General features: G+C 39.7%; 1 protein-coding gene and 2 long non-coding RNA genes across 5 annotated transcripts in view; 2 read left to right on the forward strand and 1 right to left on the reverse strand.

Annotated features, from left to right (window-relative positions):
- Nucleotides 1-11215, forward strand: part of LOC143131233 (putative ferric-chelate reductase 1) — a 32443-nt gene extending 21228 nt beyond the window's left edge. The window contains exons 14-16 of the mRNA XM_076290722.1: nucleotides 10497-10634; nucleotides 10746-10771; nucleotides 10907-11215. Of these exons, the coding sequence (XP_076146837.1) occupies nucleotides 10497-10634; nucleotides 10746-10771; nucleotides 10907-10996 (254 nt within the window). The 3' untranslated portion in view covers nucleotides 10997-11215. The remainder of the gene's footprint in view (nucleotides 1-10496; nucleotides 10635-10745; nucleotides 10772-10906) is intronic.
- Nucleotides 1318-23237, reverse strand: LOC143131235 (uncharacterized). Of its 3 annotated transcripts, none has more exons than XR_012988071.1 (3): nucleotides 23122-23237; nucleotides 2420-2569; nucleotides 1318-2244 (listed from the first exon to the last, which is right to left on the reverse strand). It is a non-coding gene; the product is annotated as an uncharacterized LOC143131235 (long non-coding RNA). The 3 variants fall into 3 exon arrangements; XR_012988072.1 differs by lacking the exon at nucleotides 23122-23237 and adding an exon at nucleotides 15141-15478; XR_012988073.1 differs by lacking the exon at nucleotides 23122-23237 and adding an exon at nucleotides 11755-11980.
- Nucleotides 15714-19682, forward strand: LOC143131234 (uncharacterized). Its single transcript, XR_012988070.1, has 4 exons — nucleotides 15714-16012; nucleotides 16911-17072; nucleotides 17162-17252; nucleotides 18146-19682. It is a non-coding gene; the product is annotated as an uncharacterized LOC143131234 (long non-coding RNA).
- Nucleotides 23238-23356: the final 119 nt, after the last annotated feature.

Here is a 23356-nt window from a genome sequence, read left to right on the forward strand (position 1 = left end):
GAGTAGTCACGTCCTTTCGATTTCTTACAGGTTGGGTCGTTGTTGCCCACAACACACTAGCTTTCTGCTAATGAATGACGTCATTGACACATTTGAAAGGCTTTTTAGAACAAATAAGTGACTCAAAAAATATAATACTCAGCGGTTTGTATTTTCTCTGCCCCCTCTTTTGACGGCAACATTCGAATTTCTGGGCAAAAAATTGTATCCCGAGAAAAGTGGATTTGAGGGGTACAGCTCCATAGGCCTCCATTCATTCTGCACTTATTCGTGAGCGCTGGCAGTACACGATCCGTACCGCCTGCCAGATCCGTTCTGCGCATGTGCATAATCTTGCGCATGCGCAGAAGTTCAACGTCTTTTACGATGATTTACGACACTACATGATCGGTTCTACGCTTGCGCGATTGTCGGTATTACCTATCCAGAGAACGAGAATGTATAATAAGTCAAGTTAACATTGTTTGTAGCAGTAATAAAGTTCTAATAGTTAAATGTACATGTTTTAAGGAACCAACGGAAATGTATGGAGGCTACCCAGATAGCAAAGAAGGTCGAATCAACGTTGATTGGTCAGGGTTGCGTTTCCTAGCTGCTAACTAAGTTAGCAACTTAGCTGGTTGCAATGCAATTTCCGCATTGCCAACCAACTAACAGGTTAGCAACTATTTGGGAAACGGTTTGTCAGACGATCAAACGATGAATCAACGATGAATCAACGGCATGAAAACGTGAAGAACATAAAAAAAAATATTTGTAACTTCTACAGACCAAAACCCTGGATGAGATGTACGAAACAGCTTTTATAGTTTACACTTAAGCTAGGTTACACAATTGACAGCTCTCATTAGCCTACATGCCATCTCCTCACGCTAACTGTTAAGTCTTTGTTTTCACATATAAAATTGTTATACTTTAATAATGAAATATGAACTGATCTGGGAACTGGATACTTTCATTTAGTGGCCCATAACGTTTGCATGCATGCACGCACGACACCTGCGTAAGCGTTTCAGGAGGCAACACTGCATCAAAACGAGAGCACACATTAAAATTCACACATGGAATGATCATCAAATCAGTCATTCCTTTACTGTGAACTTGCTAGCCTACGTATTTGCCTGTGTAAATAACTCGACTGAATCAAAGACAGAATTGCAAAGATGAGTATGGTCACCTACATTTAGATGTATGCTATTACAGCCATGAATAAATGCATTGAGAGAATGAGCCCTATAGGAGGAGAGAGGGGGGGAGGGCAACAAGTAAACTAACTTGCTGTGTTGAGACAAGAACATGGACTCAATGACCGTTTATTAATATCATTTTATTGCATGCATAAATAAGAAATCCTTCAAGGCCATAGAGCATATGGGTGTTCATCCTTTTGAAGATGCTCTGCAACTTCTGACTAAACACACTAATAGGCTACAAGACACTATTCACCTTTCAATATTTTTTTTAACTACATAAGTACGATCTTATATAAATAACACTTCATTTTAATTCATGTAACATGAAAAAATACATCAGGTATTGTATGCAATTTCAAGCCCATAACATTTTCTAATGTTTTCACAACTATAACATTAAGCAAACAGCTCACGATTGCTGCCCATTGCATGAGTACACTGTACAAAGAAATAGTCTATAAAAGGTTTTTGCTGTAATATGTCATCACTGGACATTTTTTGAAATAGTGTTAAAATACCGTCACACTTTGTCATGAGTCATGAGTACTTTGGTGGTTTGGTGCAAGGCTATTAGACTAATGGCCTCCTTACACCAAACAACTTTGACAAGATTTGGGAAAGATTCTTCAAAGATTGGAGTCTTGAACGGGGGGCATTAGTTAAAATACTACAATCTTTTAAGAATCTTTCCCAAATCTTGTCAAACTTGTTTGGTGTAAGGTGGCCATTAGACGTTTCCCCTCCCACTCAAGCAATTAGGACGCCTTTCACACTGCTCCTGCTTGACCTATCCCTTCTGGCAAATTCCAATCAGAGCCATGCAAACATTTTCATCTCACAGAATAGAGTGTGCATGCCTCTCTCTACAAACCAGTCATAAGCCTCAAAAACATGGCCAAACTTAGATGTCTAATGTCAAAACATGATTTAGATAACTTATTGATGCATTCATCTCCAGTAGGGTTGACTACTGCGATGGGCTTTTCCATTTGGTGTCACTGGGCCGAGTCATCTACTTCTTTGGCTTCATGTTCCGAGTCCTTGGGCTTTTCTGTGAAAGAGAATCACCTGGAGTTGACCATTTTTAATGCACTTTATTTACACCAAAGTTTTTATGCAGTGGTTTGACACTGACTAAAATAGGAGAAATAAGTCACCCTATAAGGACTTTCCAACTTTTTCAGCTAAGGGTTACATTATACATAAAAAACATACGGTGAACTTACGACATGAACTGTGCCATCTGACAATTTGGGGTGGCATTTTGTCATTCTATGTTGTTGAGTGATTTATGTGTCCTGGGGGGGCTTGGGGGATTTACGTCTACTGGGGGGTCTTGGTGGACTTGGTTGCACTGCACCTTCTGGTGGTGTGAACTGTTAAATGAGAGTGTGTGAGAGAGAGAAATAGGACAGACAAAATAATTTATTAGAATAATATTACTACAGCATTAAAACAGAGTATCATCATCATAATCATCATCATTCATACACTGTAATACTGATTAGAAAAACAAAAGGGCAAACGCTAAGAATCTTTAGGTCATAATCCAATAAATACTCTGATGCATCTGTGATTAAAGAGAAACTATGCAGTTTTGGCCATTTCTTTGCTGTTTTCTCACTTTTTGCTGGCAGGTTTCTCTACAGAGCTCCCCCTACAGCCTCAGAGTATATGATTTACGACACTCCGTAAATCTGTCACGACGAATGTCTGAGAAACTCCATCGCTACCTTGTTCTAGGCGGTACATTCTAATTTTTACGTTTTAGTACTAAAGCACTCATTTTCAGGTGCTTGTTGACAGCCATGTCAAAGAACAGGAAACTGGTTTGCCGACTACAAGTGAGCTTTTGCTCAGAGCACATACAGCCTATTTTATCAACTCACAGCTTTTCTCTGCTTCACTGAAATCACTCCTGGCACTGTCTTGTTAGACAGGGACGTGCACTGGTGAAATAACGTTAGCATGGAAAATAGTCTCTCCAGACATATTTCTTACATTCCACCCAGATGAGAAAATTAGCTAAATTTAATACATTTTAAGACCTTAAAAAAATGTATATTTTATTTAAGACGTTTTAATACTTTTTAAGGATCCGCGGAGACACTCTATTGCTTCTAGTGGTCATACCTTATTTTTAGGATCAGTTGAATTGTTTTGAGATTTTTTATGTAACAGTCTTTAATATGTTAGATATTCATGACATAACTTGTTTGTGGTCACTGCAAACCATATGTTTTATTTTTCCTCTTTAGCATTATAAACAATAAATGAAACTGGAAACAATTGAACCAGGAGACTTTGTCACAAGACAAAAAAGATGTCTCAAAGCCCATTAGATTAACATGAGCCTACTGCGGTTTAGATTTGTATGACAACAACGTTATAGACAAATAGACTAGGCTAGCTAACGTTACACTGACACAACGTAACTTAATGCTCTGAATTCGCAGCCAACATGAAATTCATAACTTTTTGATCACCAAGTTGACATTTCCAGGTCAACCACAAATAATTCCGCTTCTTTTTAATATCATCCAATAACTAATTCAATGTTGATTTAGGCCTATTACTCACTTCAACACCATTGAACACCTCAAACTTCAACTCAAACTCAAACTCAAACTTCAACGAAGATGAGTTGCCATTGCTGCTGCTGTGCTGAAGAGATGTGGACGGCACGGCAGGGCACACCCAATGACCATAAATTACCACAACACAACACAGACCCCTCTCGCGTCAGTCACTGAAATGAACGCAACACAGAACCCACTTCTCTCGCGTCAGTCACTGACAGTTAGCAATGCATCGGGAAAAACACTTAGATCAGCGGTTCCCAAACTTTCCCCCCCGCGTACCACCGCCTACATTCCGACTCACCTCGCGTACCCCCACCACACATAAACACATAAAAATGTAACGCATTCTATAACCCCCCCCCCCCCCCCCCCCGCGTTGACAATATTTGTCCGTTTCCCGGTTTTAGGTGCGTGCATTTGGTCAGTTAAAAAGTTATGAAAATTAGCCTGCTAGCCTAACTACATCCACATACAATATCTTATATATAGGCCTACAACAACGCATGACAAGGATGTATTCGTTTGGACAACATTAGGCTATACAGCCTAGAAAGGCTAAACTTAGGCTACCTTTAGTTTGTTAAATGTAAAGCCTAGCTTAATGTTACCTTTCTTGCCCATCTGAAATAACTCCTAGCTTTGCTCCTTCCCTCCTTTCTGTTTTTGTTGTTTTCAAAAACCTGTTATATCCGCGAAACTTTCCCCACGGACCATCCAACGCATTCAAAAGTAACGCATTCTAGCTATTCCAGGCGTCATGTTTAATAAGCTGCCCTTTTTTTGATGAACACATACAGAGTTTATAAATAATATTCTTTTATTTTCATGTTTCCATATAATTATGACCTGATTCGAAATTATGTATTTATTCATGAATTAATTACAAAATATTTAAAATGTTCATTTTATACCTGTCCGCCATTGCCCTTTTCATCTCGCGTACCCCCTAGAAGCAGCTCGCGTACCACCGGGGGTACGCGTACCACAGTTTGGGAATCCCTGACTTAGATGATAAGCGCAGCTCAGCAGCAGTTTGTGACGTTTATTAGTGTAACCTCATGTATGAAAACTAGTATTGCCAGGCAATACTGGTGACAGCGGCCATGCCTGACTTGAACAAAGGCTGCAACAAAGTTAACGTTTGGAAAGCCAGCAGAAGTTCAGCAAACAAAGAGAAGGAGGGAAGGTGAGAAAGGTAATGTTGAATACAGATGTATAGGCAGACAAGGTAATGTTGAATACAGATGTATAGGCAGACATGGTAATGTTGAATACAGATGTATAGGCAGACATGGGCAGTATTTCAATTATATGCATTTAAAATACGTATTTAATTACTTTAGCGTATTTTGTAATTTGTATTTTGCAGGATTGGAAAAACTCAAATGTAGTTTGTAACAAAATACTTTGAGGGATTGTATTTGAGTATTTCAACTACTTAAATACTTCTCAAATAAGCCAAAATGCAATCACTCAATTAAATATACTACCCGCTATAACCATGACAATAGGCAATGCTTATCATAAAGCCAAAAGCCAGAATCTTGGTGAATCTGGTTTTAAGAATAGGCTGGGTGCCTGGAGATATCCTTTGGGCAATTCCCTATATTCAACTGTAAAGTTGACCTAAACATTTCATTACCTTTTTGGAAGAAAAGCATGACATGTTTACCCATTTTCCTTGCTGTGGTATGCCACATTATGACCATTGTGATGTTCATTCTTACTACAGGACAGTATTAAAACTTGGATTTGACATGAGGATTTATGTAAGGAGTAATAACCGCTGAGGTGTCCAGATATGCAGAAATAATGGAGGAGACAAAGACCTCCCGGAGTGGAATTCTCTCCCAAGTTAATTCATTCCGTATATTGGGACACCTTATAGCTTGTTATTCTGTTTATCTCCCATGTTGCCAGCAGGCATGCACTTATTGCACAAGGGAAATGTAGTTCAGTTTAAAAAGAGGCTGACCTGTTCAATATGTTGTACTACTTTCATTGGTTGCAGGGGGAGCTCTAGGGTTCTGATGACGTGGCTAATTGGTGGCGTAATTAGGAGCCGGATAAAACCTGGACCTCCCAGTCCGCGAAAGACCTCTTGCTGGCTTGCTTGCTCGACGTCACACTTGCGGCTGCGCTCCTCACTGACACACCTTTTTGCATTACATACATTTCATTATGCTGACATACACCACAGTTTTACTTTGGCATACATTTACCGACTTCAGAGCTATTCTAAATGCAAAAGTGCATAGAGGGAGTTATGACAAAACCGTGACTTAAACTATAAGCTATATAAGGTAGGCCCTATGCTAGGCCTATTACACAACATAAATTGTAACTAGGCTATGCTGGCGACCCAAATAAAATCTCCTTTGGGAACCAATGGCTTACAATATCAACCTTATTAGACATTCTCTGGTCTGACTGACTGAACTGTTGCTCAAAAATGATCTCCCGCCGGACAGTTCAAACGTCGTCGCGCGGTGCACGTTTCAATCACCACGTCAAAATTTCCCAGTAAACCATAAATCCATGACTTTTCAATATCTTTTCAAAATGATGATTTGGATGGAAAATCAACATAATATCAATGTCACCTTGCTATCTGGGAGCTTAACTTTGTATTTATGTGCAAAAAGAAAACAGAAAACCCCAACTGATTTTCCACCATGTTTTTTCAAAATTTTCAAAAAGCTGACAAGTGAGGGAGGAGTCAGATTTATTACTGTGTTATGATTCGCAGCAAATTTGTATTACCAGAGCCCGTCTAGACATTCTCTGGTATTACTGTAGTTTGACCATTTTTGACCATAATTCATAGCGAAACCACAGCAACATACTGTATTCACAAATACAGTAGTACACATTTTTCTCAAAAACAGCAGTGATGCTGTGAAAATCACAGAATCTTGTTACAGTGTGGGAACTAAACGTGCATTACGAATATAATCAGTGGGAGCCCTGCTTGTTTCCCTGCAACAAGAAGCTTCCATCTGGGGGTGATGGAAGACAGTGACACCCTCAGTGTGTTTGAAATGTCCAGTCGATTGGGCAATTTGGTCTTAGTTGCAGTCATTGCCGAAAACCCGGCCTCGCATAGATACGTGGTGGGAAACGTTTTCAGCGCTTTTACGGCTATCTCGGGATATTCTGCTTTGGTTTTGATCCAAAAACCCGCCAGAGAGGTTTCCTTATACACACTCTTAAGACCACTGTCATTTGCAATTTCGTTCAACTGCTCTTCCTCCTGCGCTGACAAGTTAGGACTATTCGGGATATTGACAAATGGGTTGCGGACCCACTCATTGGTTTGCCGTGGATCTTTGGAGGATGGGAAGTAACGCTCAAACTCATTTGAAAGCGCAACAAGGTGATTGCGCACCAGCTGCGAGAGAAAGGGCCCTGCCTCAGTCTCTCCCAAAACCCGCACTACTGTTTGGAACATATCAAATACATTTGTCTCCCCTGGAGTGACAGGTTGAGGTCATTAAGCAACCCGAATATGTCACACAGGTCAGCGAGTTTTGACACCTAAAACATTCACTAAAATATGCAGCTAACGGTGACTTTTTTTCTGTAAGAAATCTCTGCAGCGGCTCTCGCAACTCAAACACTCTGGCCAGTGACCTGCTAAAGATGCTTGTTTTTTGTTGCTCATTCTAGCAGTTTAGCTAACTTCATGTGACACTACCGTTCGCCAAGAACTGAACAAGTGAAGTGAGCTGACCTGAGGCTGCGCAGCGCTGAAGGCAATACTGTATGTAAAAGTGTTGAAGGCGGGACAGACAGACGTAAGAAAATAGACCTTGCAAAATGCAAACATGCGTGCAATCAAACAACTGCATATAGGCCTATGCCATGTAAAAACGTGACATTATTGCGAATTAAATTTAGTTTAGTTTGCATGCATTTTTAAAAAAAACTCATGTCGTAGGCTACGGCCCGGTTAGGAATGTCCTGCGGCCCGGTGGTTGGGGACCACTGGTCTACTCTATTTACCTTCAATATGTAATGTCAAGGTGAATGAACACATTAGCTACTGCTGTTTTGTCTAAAAGTACACATCATGAAGTTGCAGCTATATTTGCCGCTACAATTACAGTGTTGTGTTGACCGTTTTCACAAACGAGGAGCTGAGAACCTGCATTCCATGATTCACTGCTGAACTACTTTGTAGGCTACCGGAAATGCGAATGAACGAAAGAACGAACGATTCAGAACGAATCATCTTGGTGAACTGAACGACGCGAACTGTGTCATGAGAACGAACGACAAAATCCACCTCTACTACATAACTGGCATGCGTAAGGTAATGGTAAGGTAAAAGCAACGACCGAAATGCAGTGTTGAAACACGTGTATGAAACGTATTAAATATGCAAACACCGTCTAAATTTCAAACAATGCACTTTTAAATCATTTCATTGAATAAGGTTACAAAAGAATGTAGACTGATGTAAATATTGAGGGTCACCATGACACTCATGTCTGGTATAAATACTGATCAGGTTCCTACTATGAAGGAGGAAAAGGGAGTTAGAGATAAATGGCTTATTCGAAGCCATGTAACACTATTGATGCTTGATAGTGGGCCGAGAGATATTGTAAAACCGTCTTTACGATAAATGCAAGTACACCTCGCTGCAGCCTGCGGGAAGGCGAGGCTTGACATCAAGCCCCGCCCACATCCAACTCAGCCATGTTTTCTTTGCCTACGTCACTCCCCATACGCTTTGGCTTTACTACCGACAGCCCGGTAGCGAATTATATAGTATATTGTTTCATATTAGATGATATAAACTGATGATGTAGGCTAAACACAAATGACATTTCATGCAACCACAGTGATTTTTCATGTAGGCCTAGGCTAGCTATTGTAGGCTAATTGGGTTCGTGTACTTGTTCGTTCATTTGATTTCCGGTTTTGAAACAATAACATGCACATTAAAAAAAATGGTAATTTTAAATATTGATGACAATGTGTTCAAACGGAAAACGAGCCATATTTCATTTAATTTAGCCCTCAAAAGTAGAATGGTGTGTTGTTCTATTATCATGGACTATCAGTTTAACAGCAAGAATTCTACATTACAACCAAATGTAGCCTACAAAGGGGCGATTTTGCTTTATTAACAGGTGAACCAGAAGCATGCATTGTGTAACGTTAACCGGTTAGATCAAGCTATCGGACCACCGGTAGATAGGCTACTTGTCAGCAACCCGCGATGGTAACGTTAGGCCACCGGCAGTCCGCCGTATAGAGTGTCCCAGTGACTTCCGTTTTACTTCCGCTACAAGGGACCTATCTTTCAAAAAAATATGAACGGGAGTTAATGGAGAGATAACAATTATTTTTTGGTCCAGTTTGAATTGTGCCACGAATTTCACATATGATGTGTGTGAATTTAAAAGATAATTTTTCACGTCAAGAAAGTACTGTTGTTCGATAGACTTCAAAAGTTATGTTGGTTTTGTACGAATCCGCTCAGTGGACTACATCTCTCGTCTCGAACGATGTACGTCACCAACGTAATGAAACGATAAGATTAGAAGCTAGCTGTTCTGCTAGTTAACGATCGCATCTTGCTGCCTGCTATATCACTTAACAGTATCTAATGTACAGTCTATGGACGAATACAACTTACCTGATGTGTTTAATCCTCTGACTCATGGTATTTTCATCGGCAAGGAAAGCCCAATTAAGTCCTGTTGCTGGTATGCTTGTACAATCTAGTGTGGCTGTGAATGAGCTAACGTCACTAGCGCGACTGATAGGTTTGTAGTCGTTGGACAATGTTGTAATTCACAATGTTGTAATTCAATAGTTACGAAACAAACTGCAAATGTCTTTACATGAAAATTTGTCTTTAAAATTGACATCATATGGGTAATTCAAGGCACAAGTCAACCGGGACCAGAAAATAATTTATGTTTCGCCATAGACTGGCGTTAAATTTTTTTTGAAAGATAGGTCCCATGGAGGCAAGTGGAAGTGGCGTCACTGGGACACTATAAATGAATAAAGAAAAGGTGGTCAAAGCTGCGGCTCGTTAGCCCATGCAGCGGACCGCGGTAGAACCGATGTGCAAAAACTCAGCGGTCCGCCGGCGACAGTGAAACCGGTGGGCCGCCGCCAGCCTCTTGCCATCTGGGTGGTTAACTTTGCTGGCTAGCTAGCCAGCTAGCTAGTTCCTATCGGACGAGTAGTGTGACAACGGCGTTCTTATGGAAACGATGGTGCTGTTGCGAGTTGTTGCACTGGTTTGAATCCACAGTTTACGTGTTGAATTACACAATAAAAAGTTTTTTGCAGTAAGTTGCTGGTTTGTAGAATGTAACACTAGCAGCTCGCTCAGTCTCGTTGTGAGTCCTGGCTCTCTGCTGACTGCCTCCCTCTCGCTGCCAGCTATTTTAAACTGCGTGACGTAATACAAAAAAACATGGCTGACTTGGATGTGGGCTGGGCTTGATGTCAAGCCCCGCCTTCCCGCAGGCTGCAGCGAGAGGCTCCTCGATAAATGGGCCGCGCAAACCCGACAAGCATGCCGCTCCGTGATTGGCCGGCCCACGAGGGCCCGCGGCCCTTCTGGCATCTGCCCAAATGCCAGACCGCCCAGTCCGTCACTGATCATGGATATATTGCGACTGGCAAAATATCATGTATGAACATGAAGGTCTACACATTTTTCCACCTCTCCTTCCTTCCCTCTCCCCAGTGGCAGCCATATTTACGGGGTTGCATATGATGGAGAGCTCCCAGGAGGGATGGATGCAAAAGGTGATGGGAGGGTTTGTGGGCTGGGAGGTACTGCTGTTTGCCTTGCAAGATCTACACATGAGGTTGAAACGAAAAGGTAAGGTAGCACAGCTCTATGCTGTTTAGTGAGAGAGGTGATTTGGATATCCTGTTTGATTATTCTAAATTCTGCTAGTTGTAGCTTACTGATGCTTTTGCATCCTTACAGATGAAGATGGAGATGTCTCAGGATTTGTAAGTACTCACTGAAAAATGTGTGAGCTTATCAGTTGCAGAGGCCTCTGTGATTAGCCTACTTGTGTGCATATGTTGCATGTATTTTGTGATCAAAGGTCATATCAGAGTCCAAAATATTTTTCTGTCCTGTAGGTACACATCGAGGTGATTCTCCTGTTAGTGTTTTTCCTGGGAAATCTGACTTTTCTTGTAGCCCTGCTGGTTGGTATTGGAATGGCGTAGGCCTGGGCATGACCAAAGCAGCAGAGAAAACCACACACAGAAGTTTAGCCTAGGCTACCGACTTGTCAGTTTATTAAATATCATGTAGGCTACATCATCCTGCCAAATTTCATTTAAAATAGATTATTTATAAACTCTGTTATTGTTGGTGTTGTGCCATAATGTCTGGGTATTTGTCATTGTGATCATTAACATTGTCAATAAATCTATCTAGGCCTAGGCCTAAATAAACAGATTATGTGAATTTATTGTAAACATCTCCTGTCAGATTAATTCTGTCAAAATGAATTCTGTCCCCTAGATGGTGGTCTATATCTTCTTGAAAGGGTATGCTGCAAAATGATGCAGCAGCTTTGTAGCTGTCACCATATTAGAAATGGCTTCACAAAAACGTCTGAAAATGTAACCAGCCTAGGATTGCCCCGGGTCATATCAATGAGATTAATAGCCTAATGCATTTCAGTGTGTAGTTTAGTAGAAAAGTCAAGCACTCACACAGCAATATTATCATCATAGAGAATCTCGTCTTAAAATGTATAAGAAATAGTCTCTTGAAATGTTTGTATGATTTTTGAATTATTTTATTTTATTGTATTTCTTGTTCCACTCCGCTGGTGTAGGGGGCAGTAACGTTACTGCAAAGCAGTAGCCTTTTGTTAGCAGGCATTCTACGACTCCGAGCACAGTCTATGAAATTAAAAACGGCACTACACATCGAAACCGATAATAAATCGTTCGGGCTAGTTGTTATTACTTACCCATCCATTTAATCCAGTGTCTTCCATGTCGTTAATCCTGCTAGTCCAGGGGTGGGCAACTAATTTCCCCAAGGGGCCACATGACAAACTGGGACTGTTGAGGAGGGCCGGACTCAAAATACCGAACTCAAGTCTGAACTCAATTCTGTTCAATTCTATTCTGTTCTTGTATAACATTAAGTAAATCATATGGTTTTGTTTTACTAGTCGTAAGAACAGATGAAAATGTGAGGGAGACAAAGGAAAAACAGCAATATTTAATCTATGTCCAGTATTTAATCCTCATTCTCGAAAATGATTTTTTGACATTGACATTTTTTCAGTTTTCAAAGACTGATATAAAAAAGTACTACAATATCTATATAATTAGGCTAGGTCATGAAAATGTGAAGGAGTCAGTACCTACAACCGATAGGCCTGTGCCACCATTTCATCAACACTCAGCAATATTTCATCATTAAATCATTACCATCATTAAATTAACTCTATGCAAAATTAGACTACGAAAATGTGGAGCAGACAGTAGTAGGCTGTCATTAGTTAATCAACATGCACAAAGAAAACTATTTTAAAAATGTAGGCTATGTTTTTGCTTTAACTTTATGCACATAACTGTGATTGGTGAACTCGCTCTGTGTGTTGAGCCGGCTGCTTCAAGCAACCTGTGGTAGCAGCATCATACTAGTTCGCTAACATAAGCTTTGCAAATAATTACGGGGTTATCCGATTGAAAACTGTCTATCTGCCAGTAACGTTTTGAAATGAACACTTCGTATCGCCAACGAGCAGCAGTAGGAGTTCGTTCTAACAATCTTTGCGGTGAACGACGCAGACATAAGAGACACAAAATTTTGAAAGGTTTACGCCGACGTAAAGGCAACTGCATTGTGTCGACGCAGAAGCATAAATTCTATTCACCAGCACATAAGTGAGGGTGTTTACGTCGTATGCATCCACGCACAAATGGATGGGCGTACAAATAGCAGTCGCTTTCAAAATAAAAACAACGATATTGATTTGCATGCATTATCTCTATAGGCTCTTGACTATTGTTCTTTCAAAGACCTTACGCGGGCCGGTCAGGGAAAGCCCACGGGCCGGATGTGGCCCGCGGGCCGTATGTTGCCCATGTATGTGCTAGTCATAGACCACTTGACTGAACTGAACTAGGGAAAACAGCGTCGGAAAGATTCAGTTGCTATCAGTTGATAACAGACACGTTGTACAACACTGCCATCTGCTGGTCTAGTCATAACACCCTCTATCCTAAGGCAACACAAAGTGCCAAACACCCCCCATCTGGGTACCACCCCCCACGGACAGGTCTAGTCTACCAAATCTAGTGGTATTTATTTGTGGATCTTGGTGTGCAGTAGGAATGTCTCAAAATTACGTCATCGACATAAAAGCAAAAAGGAGATTTACAAATGCAGATGCCACATACAAAGTCAAGCATATTTATTTTCAAATCTCGTAAAATATATTTACAAAGACACGTTTATTTATATAAATTTGTTTATTTATTTGTATGTCACATTTGTATATTTGTATTTTGTATTTGGATATTTATAAATGTATGTATATGTATATATATCCTTTTATATATATTTAAATCATTTTGAGACAATCAGTTGGCACCATGGAGGTATTATATAGGTTGGCACCTATGCTTTAAGCCACTTAAATCAATAGCCTAGATGAGCATTGCGCATGCATTACAACTTGACGTGATGGTGAAGCTAAATGCCCAAGAAACGTCACGTCAAAACGTAATGACAGCTTGTTCGTGGCAACTCAGTCAACATGTTGAACTTAACAATCCTCCTTTAACCGGCATTAAAGAAGCCTCTTGTCTTAACTCTTCTTAAAAAAATTTTCATATCACTGAAAATGTTTGTGGCGACGTGATGCATGACGTGTTGGAGGGAGTAGCCCCGCTGGAATTGAAACTTATGCTAAGACATTTTGTATATGATGAACAACTATTCACAGAAGACCAGCTTAACAGCCTGATAGCTGGCTTCGACTATGGTTTAAACAATATGAAAAGCAAACCTAGTGCCATTATTAATTTAAGAACATCAGAGAATTCCATTAGGCAAAATGCAAGTCAGATGTGGTGTTTGTTGCTTTTTTTAACTTTCCTTATTGGGGATTTTATTGATGAGGGAAACAAACATTGGCAATTATTTATTTTACTTAGGCAGATTTGTGATATAATATTTGCACCTGTTGCAACAAAAGGATTAGCGATGTTGTTGAAGCAGTTAGTCATTGATCACCACACTTTGTTCAAGAGTCTATATGACAGGCCTTTGATACCGAAGCACCATTTCATGACGCATTATTGGCGAATGATGGTGTATTTTGGACCACTTGGTAAACTTTGGTGCATGCGCTTTGAAGGCAAGTATGCTCCACTAAAACGGCAGGCCCAGGTTGTGTGTAATTTTATTAATATCTCAAAAACATTAGCCTTCAAGCATCAGGTACAGGCAATGTTTAACTGGAAATTGGGTAGTCCTCTTAAAGATAAAATGACTGTGGCAAACAGTTTTCCAGTCTTACTTGGTTCATTAAAAGAAAATGTCTGCTTAATTGATAACCTAAAGGCGATTGGTCGTGATGTTGGACAATGTGGCTCTGTTCATGTTGCACACTCTGTGACTGTGTTTGGTCAGAGATATCAAACTACTTGTATATTACCCCTTAACCGCAATGAAAATGGGGAGCTGGTTTTTGGAGAAGTAATGCACATTTTACCAGAAAGTGAAAATGAAAATGTTCTGTTTTTCTTAAGGATACTTGTTACAAAGTTTTTCCATAACCATGCAATTGCAATCCAGAGAACAGAGGACTTTAAACTAATTAGTATAAGATATTTAATTGATTTTAGACCAATGCATTTGATATTTTTTAACAATGATATTTTTGTAAACCCTCGCTATGAACTTGTGTAATGTTTATGTGTACAATATTTGTAATAAATAATACATAATTTCACATTAGGCTGTCAGGAATTCATTTTTATTGCACACATTACTTGATTTAAATAATTTCATAATTGTCTTATCTGCTAAGATCAATAAATATACTAAAAATATAAATAAAACATGCACTTAGTTCATTATAGGCTGTGATTGAATTGACATTGTTGTTTATTATTGCTACTATCCTTATTATAGTCTGACTCTGACCAACTTAATTCTGACAAACTTAATCTTAATTTGCTCCTTGTTAAATTTAAGTATTAAATTGTCTTGTATTTGTATAGCTTTTGACACAAATTGTGTCAACTATAACACACAGGTGTGTTAAAATATCAACACAGTAACTGTGTTACATGGGTTTAACACATAAAATAACACAAAATGTGTTGTCCTTACCTAAACACATTGATGTGTTAAAAATGTGTTGTTTCCAACACATCCTTTTTGAGAGTGCAGCAGTCCAGTATCTTTAGAAAACAATGTATGTATGGAGGCTCAGACGGGTGTCCCGCGACCTGATGAACACGGCGCTAAAACGCACAAACGAGTGCGAAAGTTGCATCCGTGAGACAGGGAAAGTGCAGGCAGCCGCGAGCCACACACCCTGTAAAGTGCCATAATGGTTTACCAAATGACAGACAGTTGAATTTCTGAATAATAAGAATGTTGGTACACACTGTAAAACCCAATGATCCATCTCAACAAAAGATTTAAGTTAACATCACTTAAAAACAGCAGAAAGTTTACATGACTTAAGTATTAAAAGTGTAGTGAACTCAATTTTGGTTTGAAGTTATAATAACTTAAAAAAAATAAGTTGGCATGATAATTAATCATTTTTCGAGTTGGAGTAAATTAATAGCATTGAGTCGATTCCATGGTGAAAAAAAGAGTTTAAGATGAAAAGTTAGCAGCATAAGTCAACAGCCAATGGGATCGCAGATCTCGACGAGGACAGAGCGCGGTGACTGACTAGTGAGGCAGATCATTAGTTAGGCGTTTAGAACTAACCCTTTGCAGAAAATCTTAAGAGAGAATCAGACTTAGTCTTAAAATTTCATTGTCATAAGAAAGAGTGTAAATCGGAAGTGGGTCTTGTGTGTTGTAAGACTTTGCTACGGGTGTCTGCTACCATCTTCTCGACTATCCGGCATCGACGGCCAAGCAGCATCCACTTTCAACATCAACGGCTCTCCTCATAGCGGGACGAACCCGAAGAAAGATCATCCCGCGACCACGTAACATCCACAGATGCTTCCATTTCAAAGGTTTGTGTGTCTCCGTCTCGTTTTCACTACTCCCCGTGTCCATTACCCTCTCAAGTTGACGTTAATTTCCCTACAGATCGTGAGAAACTATTATCTTGTTTTTGTTGCTGTAGTTTTTTATTTGTTTGGTAGTGTGGCTAGCTAGCTAGTTGGGCTGAATGAATAGTCTCTACTAGCGACACGTGTTGAGCCTAAAAGTTACCTAGCTAGCGATTTTTTTAATAATTCAAAAGCCTTTTGTTGTGGGTGGTTTTAGTAGGGATGTCATGCTTGATACCATTATCAATAGCCCAGTGGCACCATGTCCTTGTTGAGCATGGTTGTTAGCTAGAATTCTACATAATTATCGATAGCAAAAACATGATGGACTCTTATTAAGTTAGCTTATAGCATTATCTCAGGAGCAGGTGCTCACAAAATGTGGAAATGTAAGCTATGTGAGTTTTCAACTGCTGGCAAAGTGCGGTTAACGAGCCATTACAGACTATTGCATGGCCAGCAATCCACAATATGTCCATTGCCATGCCCTTATCACAATTGCATTTGTTCATTCAAAAGATACAATTAATTAAAAGTGCACATGTCTCGTGTGCACGATGCGGCGCCTAGGTCAGACCGTTAAGAACTTGTCAATAGAAGGGCTTTCAAATGCCCACTTCGTGCATTTAGGCAGCCATTTGTTGAAAGGGACATGTTTCTTCATCTTGGTAGACATTTAAAACAAAAGCAAATTGTCCCCTGCCCATTCAAAGACTGCTCATTTACATCAAATGTGTACTCTACTTTTATATATTGATACAAAAAGCTGATGGATAGTTATAGGGTAGAATATGTTCAAACACTTTTACACAGACATTCTCAAAATTAATGTTTTATTTGTTTGATGTTCTTTTCACAGCTTTACAAGGAGTTCCACCGTATTACCAATCAGAACCTCCCATTCAGTTTTTTTGCATCGCTGGATAGATACACGCCACACCTCCTGACGCTGTACAAGCAGAAACAATCTGGAACCTTTGGGCAGAAAATGGTTGCTCTTCTGTTAGACTACAGTAGACAGGTAAGCAACATGAATGTGTTGTTACACAATACTGTGTTGTATATAGTCGCAGACCTCACAAACTTTGTCCATGTCCCAAAACTCAACAGGATAAGAACGACGTCCAGGCAACAAGGAGGGCGGTCCTTTTTGGTTTGGCACTGTATCTGAAAGAGGATGCATCTGATATCTTCAGGAGCTGTATGTACCATATTCATTCATTCATTCATTCATTCATTCATTTACTCACAACAGTTTCAGAACTCTCGCTTTAATGTCATCGTCGTAACTTGTCCTTCTAGGCCGCGAGCTAGGGGGCCTTACCGTGCACCCCCCGCATAATCCAACGTAACTATCTTTTTTTGAAAAGTCCGACCATGCTGAACATGAATTAGAATGTTCATATTGAAAATTTTTTGGTTGCACTACCTGTTTTAGGTGGTCAATGCGTTGCAATACATTGGAATATATTGGAAATGCATTACAGGAACATGACTCTCCATGAAGATGTGACATCTGTCTTTTCATATTTAATCTATCTACAGGACACGTGCTTTTAGTAATTCTATGGTTTGAGTTGTTACTTGGCTTTCCCTAAATATAAAGACCAAAATGTAAAGTCTTTCTACTTGATTTGCCTTGTGAAAACCATACATTTTCTGAAAGCTTGGGTCCTCTAGATGTGATTAAACATGCAAAGACAGATGTCACACCTTTCCCTAGGTCATGGGAGAGTCATGCATTGATTTTCAATGTAAATCTATTCATGGGCCTGAAACAGGTAGTGCAACCCAACATTTTCAATGTAAACATTCTAATTCATGTTCAGCATGTCGGGCCTTTAAAAAAAAATGGTTTCGTTGGATTATGCGGGGGTGCACGGTAAGGCCCTCTAGCTTGCGGCCTATTTCCTTCTCGAACAATCATGCTGCAACCCCCCACCCCACCCCCTTTTTGACTTGAAACAGCATACACACAATCTTACACACACACAAACACACACCTCCCTACACTCTCATGATGTCTCTTTTTTGTATACACTCACATGGCAATAATTCTTTGCATTGTCTTGCATTTCTCTCATGTATTTTTAGTAAGCAGACTTTGACGAAGACCAAAGAGGAGCAGTCGCACTTCTGGCCGTTACAGATGAGAATGCCTCAGCAGTTCCCTTTAGCCCGCAACATGTGGCTGTCATTCTGGAGGATCAGGTTGTTCTATTTCACCGATATTGGGCAGATGCACTTGTTATTTTATTTGGCCTGATTTATGCTCTTCACCTGGAATGCCCAGAAAATTTGAAAGGATTCTTTGAATTCATTCAGATCGTTCTGATGAATTTAGATGATGGAAGGAGACAGATTAAGCCCAAATTGTAAGAATGAGAATGAGTTAGAACTCAATGTTTAGACAGGGCATCAGAAGACTTAAAATCTTGTGAAGTTGCGTTGGTGTATACACTGTTGTGCACACACTCGTCTGTCTTTCACACACTTTTCTGTAGCACACACACTGACAAGCGTACACACACACACACACTCTTTCACTCAGTCTTGCACACACACTGACAAGCACACTCAAATCTCATGCACAATCAAACATACTCTCTCACTCACACGTGTGCATGCACATGCACACACACATGCACACACGCATACTCACGCACGCGCACACACACACACTCACTTTGTCTATCAAACACACAGCTATACACTCAGCAGTCTCTCTGCGTCTGTCACACACCCCCTTTTAAATATTTCTTTCTTTTTTCTCAGGCTTTTTGTGTAGGTTATACACTCTTCCTCTTTCTTCCTCTCCATCTCTGTCCCTTTTTCACACGCACACATAAACAAACCCTCTTTCACACATGCAATTTCACACACACACTTTTGAGGTATATGGAATAAATGTTGAAATAATTTTAAAATGTTTATAGAGGAAAAAACTGATGGTTAGTAACCTATGTTTTTGTGAATCTGTTTTATTTTATTTTTATTTTATTTTATTTTTTTCAGCTAGTGAAGCTTTTGGAAGTGTATGGCACAAATGTTAAAATAATTTCAATAAAACAATGTCATTGATCAGTGTCTCCTGTCAAATAACTTTCATAAGTTGGAATACCTCAAATAGTTTAAGGCAATCTGTTTCCTCAAATAGATTGAGTAGTAAAGTGGAAGTTCTGAGTAGTAATCACTTAAATGGTAGAAGTGAACATAAATCAACATAGAAGTTAACATAAAGCAAAATACACAAGTAGTGATAACTCTGCTATTCAACTTAAATGGTTTAAGGCAACTGGTTTTCTCAAATTATTTGAGTTTAACTTAACTTGACCTACTTAAGTTACCAAACTCAAATGATTCAAGGCAATCTGTTTCCTTAAATTATTTGAGTTTAATCAACTTCTCAGGTTTTACAGTGCAGTTTTGAAATCTTAAACGTGTAACCCCACACAAGCATAACATGGTTGTAGGGAGGGAATGTGCTATTTGTATTTTACCATACAACGAATAGCCTATTTTTTGATTGGATGTCGGTGGCTATTTATTTTTTGATTTGTCTGGTGAGTGGTGCGCTAGTTCTGAACCCTGCGAGAAATCCTCTTGTATCCCTGCGTCTCCTCTAGGCTACTAATTATGCAGATACCTTGATATCCCTAGTAATATTTCTGTGTGAGAAATGCAAGGTGTGGCGTGTGAGCGTGTGAACTTGTTGAATTGCGTGTCTCACGCCCATTGTGTGAGACTTGAGAACCCTGTTTTAAATTATCATTGTAACTATTTGTGTAAGCAGAAATATTGTTGTGCTGAGTTCTAAGAACAGAGAGTTCAAGTTAAATGTTGTTGTGCTGAGTTCTAAGAACAGAGAGTACAAGTTAAGTGTGCACCCAGACAGACAGGAACTGCACCCTGTCTGTTGTGTGTGTGGGTGAGATAAGAGTATGTCACAATGAAGTCGCCATGTCTTGCTTCCTATTTTCTGTGTGCATCTGTACAATAAAAGACACAGCTTTTGGGCTGCAGAGTCAGAGACTGATGGTGTGAGGAATTCTTCCTTATATTAGCAGGCTCTCCTCTTGGTACCAGAGTTTGTGGGCAAAGCCATGTGTTGTGGTTCTTGTATCTATATGTTGGGGTTAAATTCCCTGACAGTTACCAACAATGTTAACAACAAACTCAGCTTCACTGCTGCAAACAAAGTTGGCTATATGCTTCGCCATATAACGAACCAGCTAGCCTTGTGATAACAAAATCTTTACCTTTTGTTTAGTCCACTGAAGGTTATCCACATATCAAACGATTAAATAGCCTACACAGTTATGGAGGAATTGTTTTGGGGAAGCAGTTGCACTATATCCCACTTTTGCTGCCTTTAACAGGGCTGCCAACTTTTCAAAAAACCTTGGAGTGAGATTTGGTGGGGCCAACCAAAATTTTGCTGCGGAAATTTTTGTTTGGCTCATTCAGCATTATACCGTACAGTAAAAAAAAACGTACATCAGTGGTTCTCAGGAAGGCCTGTGCAGTAATCCATCCCTGGGACCAGGGTCCCAGAGTTAAATGAACATTGGTATCAAAGAGATCAGGGCCCACTTCCCCGATAACGACGGAGACACGCTCTTAAGAGGGTTTTCTACGATTCATCTTACGATCGTTCGTTTAGTTTTTCCGACTGTTTCCCGAACATGCTCGTAGCGTGAACGCGCGTGCACTGCTCTTAAGATGCTCTTAAGGGGAGCTGTCCACGTTAATAGTTCTGAAATATCCTCTGATTTGACGGTGATGTCAGGTGACTGCACGTCACAGCTATAGGCCTACCATTTAAACTTCGGATCTACACATTAATTCACACCAATAGAAACACTTTGACATCTGCATGTAAGCATCCCAATTAGGTTGTGTACCACACAGAGACATAAATAATTGTAATTAATTTAAGATTAGATTGTTGCACCATGCAATAATTTTTCGCGGTATCACTTAAGAACACGTTTGAAGATAAGAAAGAAGTCGAGTAAGAAAGTGAGGAAATGTGTAGGCTTAGATTTTGATGCAGTAGGCTACAGACTAAACCACATGTTGCTTTCTCCGCTTTTTACCTCATAGGCCTAATAAAATATTCACTTAGCAAAGATAATGTCAAACTATTCTGGCAACCTCTCGTTTCATAACTTGATTGCATTTTTGTCCGCTTTTCATCACATTATTATGACCATTAAATGTAGGCTATTTTGCACGCTAAAATCTGATTCATCACAGGTAAACACAATAAAGAATGGGAACGTAAGTTGGATTATGTATTCTAAGTTGTAATTCCTCTGTATGTCCTGTTGGTGACCTCAGTGAGAATTACTGTTAAGACGCTCTTAGCCGGTAACGAGTACTCTGGAGCACTCGTAGATCTACGAGTGTTTTCACGACGCTCTTAAGCTACGATGGTTTCGGGAAACAGTCGGCAAATCTTAAGACGTTCGTAAGAGGGACTTTACGACGCTCTTAGGCTTAAGATGCTTTCGGGGAAGTGGGCCCTAGCCTACTACTAGGACCATGGGTGTCGGAGGCATTGTGAAAGTGGGTGGGACATTTCAGAGGGGGGGTATGGGGGTCCTCCCACAGAATTTTTTTTTTGGACGGACTAGATGCAATTTCCTGAATTCTGGTACATTTTAACAGGTTATTTAGATACTTCTATATAACAAAATAAAGCCAGCCTACGAAATTAATAAAAAGTAAATCGTGCATAATTTAAAAATAACTCAATAGGCTACTTGGCTACGCAATAAGGTTTCCATTACAGCACCGCAGACGTTCAATGAACGCATGAAAGCGGATGGTTTGTTTGAAATCCCGACACTCTTTCAACTACATGGAACGTAATAGTGATCATCAAATACCTCCCCAGGTTTCAGTGCCCATCAGTCCCAACATTTAACAATATAATCAAACAGTCCAAAAGTAAATTAAATATCAAACTAAACCGTGAATCCAATGAAAATGACAATGAAGCACTAAACAGATGCTGAAAACAGCACTATTTCGCACAGCAAAAGTGAGGGGGTCCAAACTAACAATTTTAAAAAGTGGGTGGGTGTTTTGTAAGAATTTAAGAAATGTTTGTATATTTTAACTTTTAAATGCATCATTCAGGTGCACTTTCAAAATAAATTCAGAGGTCAGACTTGCCTATTTTTATGGAAATATTTGTGCTGTAGCCTTAGCTAATTTTGCACTTCAGAATTATAACCATGCGCACACAGGTGGAATAGTTATGGTGATATTGCAATAAGTTCACAACCACAAAAACATATGCTACATTTCACAGTTCAGAAATGTTCAAAAATGTGTGTACATTTCAGCACTCCATGAAATTAAGCAGAAGTGGTCACCTGTGTTATTCGGCTAGTTTATTTAAGATAATATATTGGTCATTGTAATGGCCATAGCCTATAGCCTACATGCTATTCCTTTTTCAGGATGTACCCATATCTATGATGTGAATATTTGCATATGGCTTATGTCAGGCTTTATATCAATATTTGTGTCTCGTTATTTGATTTTCTTCATATTTTTGCATTAATGTCACTAGGAAGCATGCCAATATAAATATATTCATTTATCTGTAATGGGATTATTACAGATAATTTCGGAGGCTATGTAGAAATGTGTTGCAATTTCAAAACCGGATTACTCACCACTTAGGCTATTGCACAGAGGCATGCTTTATATCCTCTATTCGGTACGGTTTGCTGTTTATTGTGATATTGGGTTTGCCACGTGTTGTGTGAAGGGTTAGTGAAATATTAAACCGAGAGTAATGGGTGTGCACTGTGTGCAAAATGCAAATATGATTAGCCTAAATTGCACGTCGGTTCAATGTTAATTTCCTCGCGAACCATTTATCACAGCAACTTGGCGCTATAATGTCATTGGAAAGCTTAAATTCCGCACGTTCACCTGATGTGTGATATCATATGTATAGGTTTAGTTTAGTTGAACCTCATCTGCCAGGTATTTGACCTACTAGGTTGACACTTCAGCGTGAAAAATACTCAATAATACTCAAAGCATACCTGAAGCCGGGGAAATGCGGCGGGAATGCGCCTGGGACGGCTTCTGAATAGCATCGCAAATGAGAGAAAATTTAGAAAATTCCACAGACGGGGTGCTCTTGAACCCTCTCACCGTCTCTGAAAGCATAACCGTGGCTCAACAGGTAGATCAGATCTATAGATAGGCTAAACTCATTTTTCAGGCACCGACCGGTTTGACACTTCAGCGTGAGAAATCGGGGGTGTGGCGTGCAAG

The sequence above is a fragment of the Alosa pseudoharengus genome, unplaced genomic scaffold, assembly GCF_046254945.1.
Source record: "Alosa pseudoharengus isolate Yale_2024_CS ecotype anadromous, Long Island Sound unplaced genomic scaffold, YU_APseudo_1.1 YU_APseudo_1.1_scf_18, whole genome shotgun sequence".
In the NCBI taxonomy this organism is placed as follows: Eukaryota; Metazoa; Chordata; class Actinopteri; order Clupeiformes; family Clupeidae; genus Alosa; species Alosa pseudoharengus.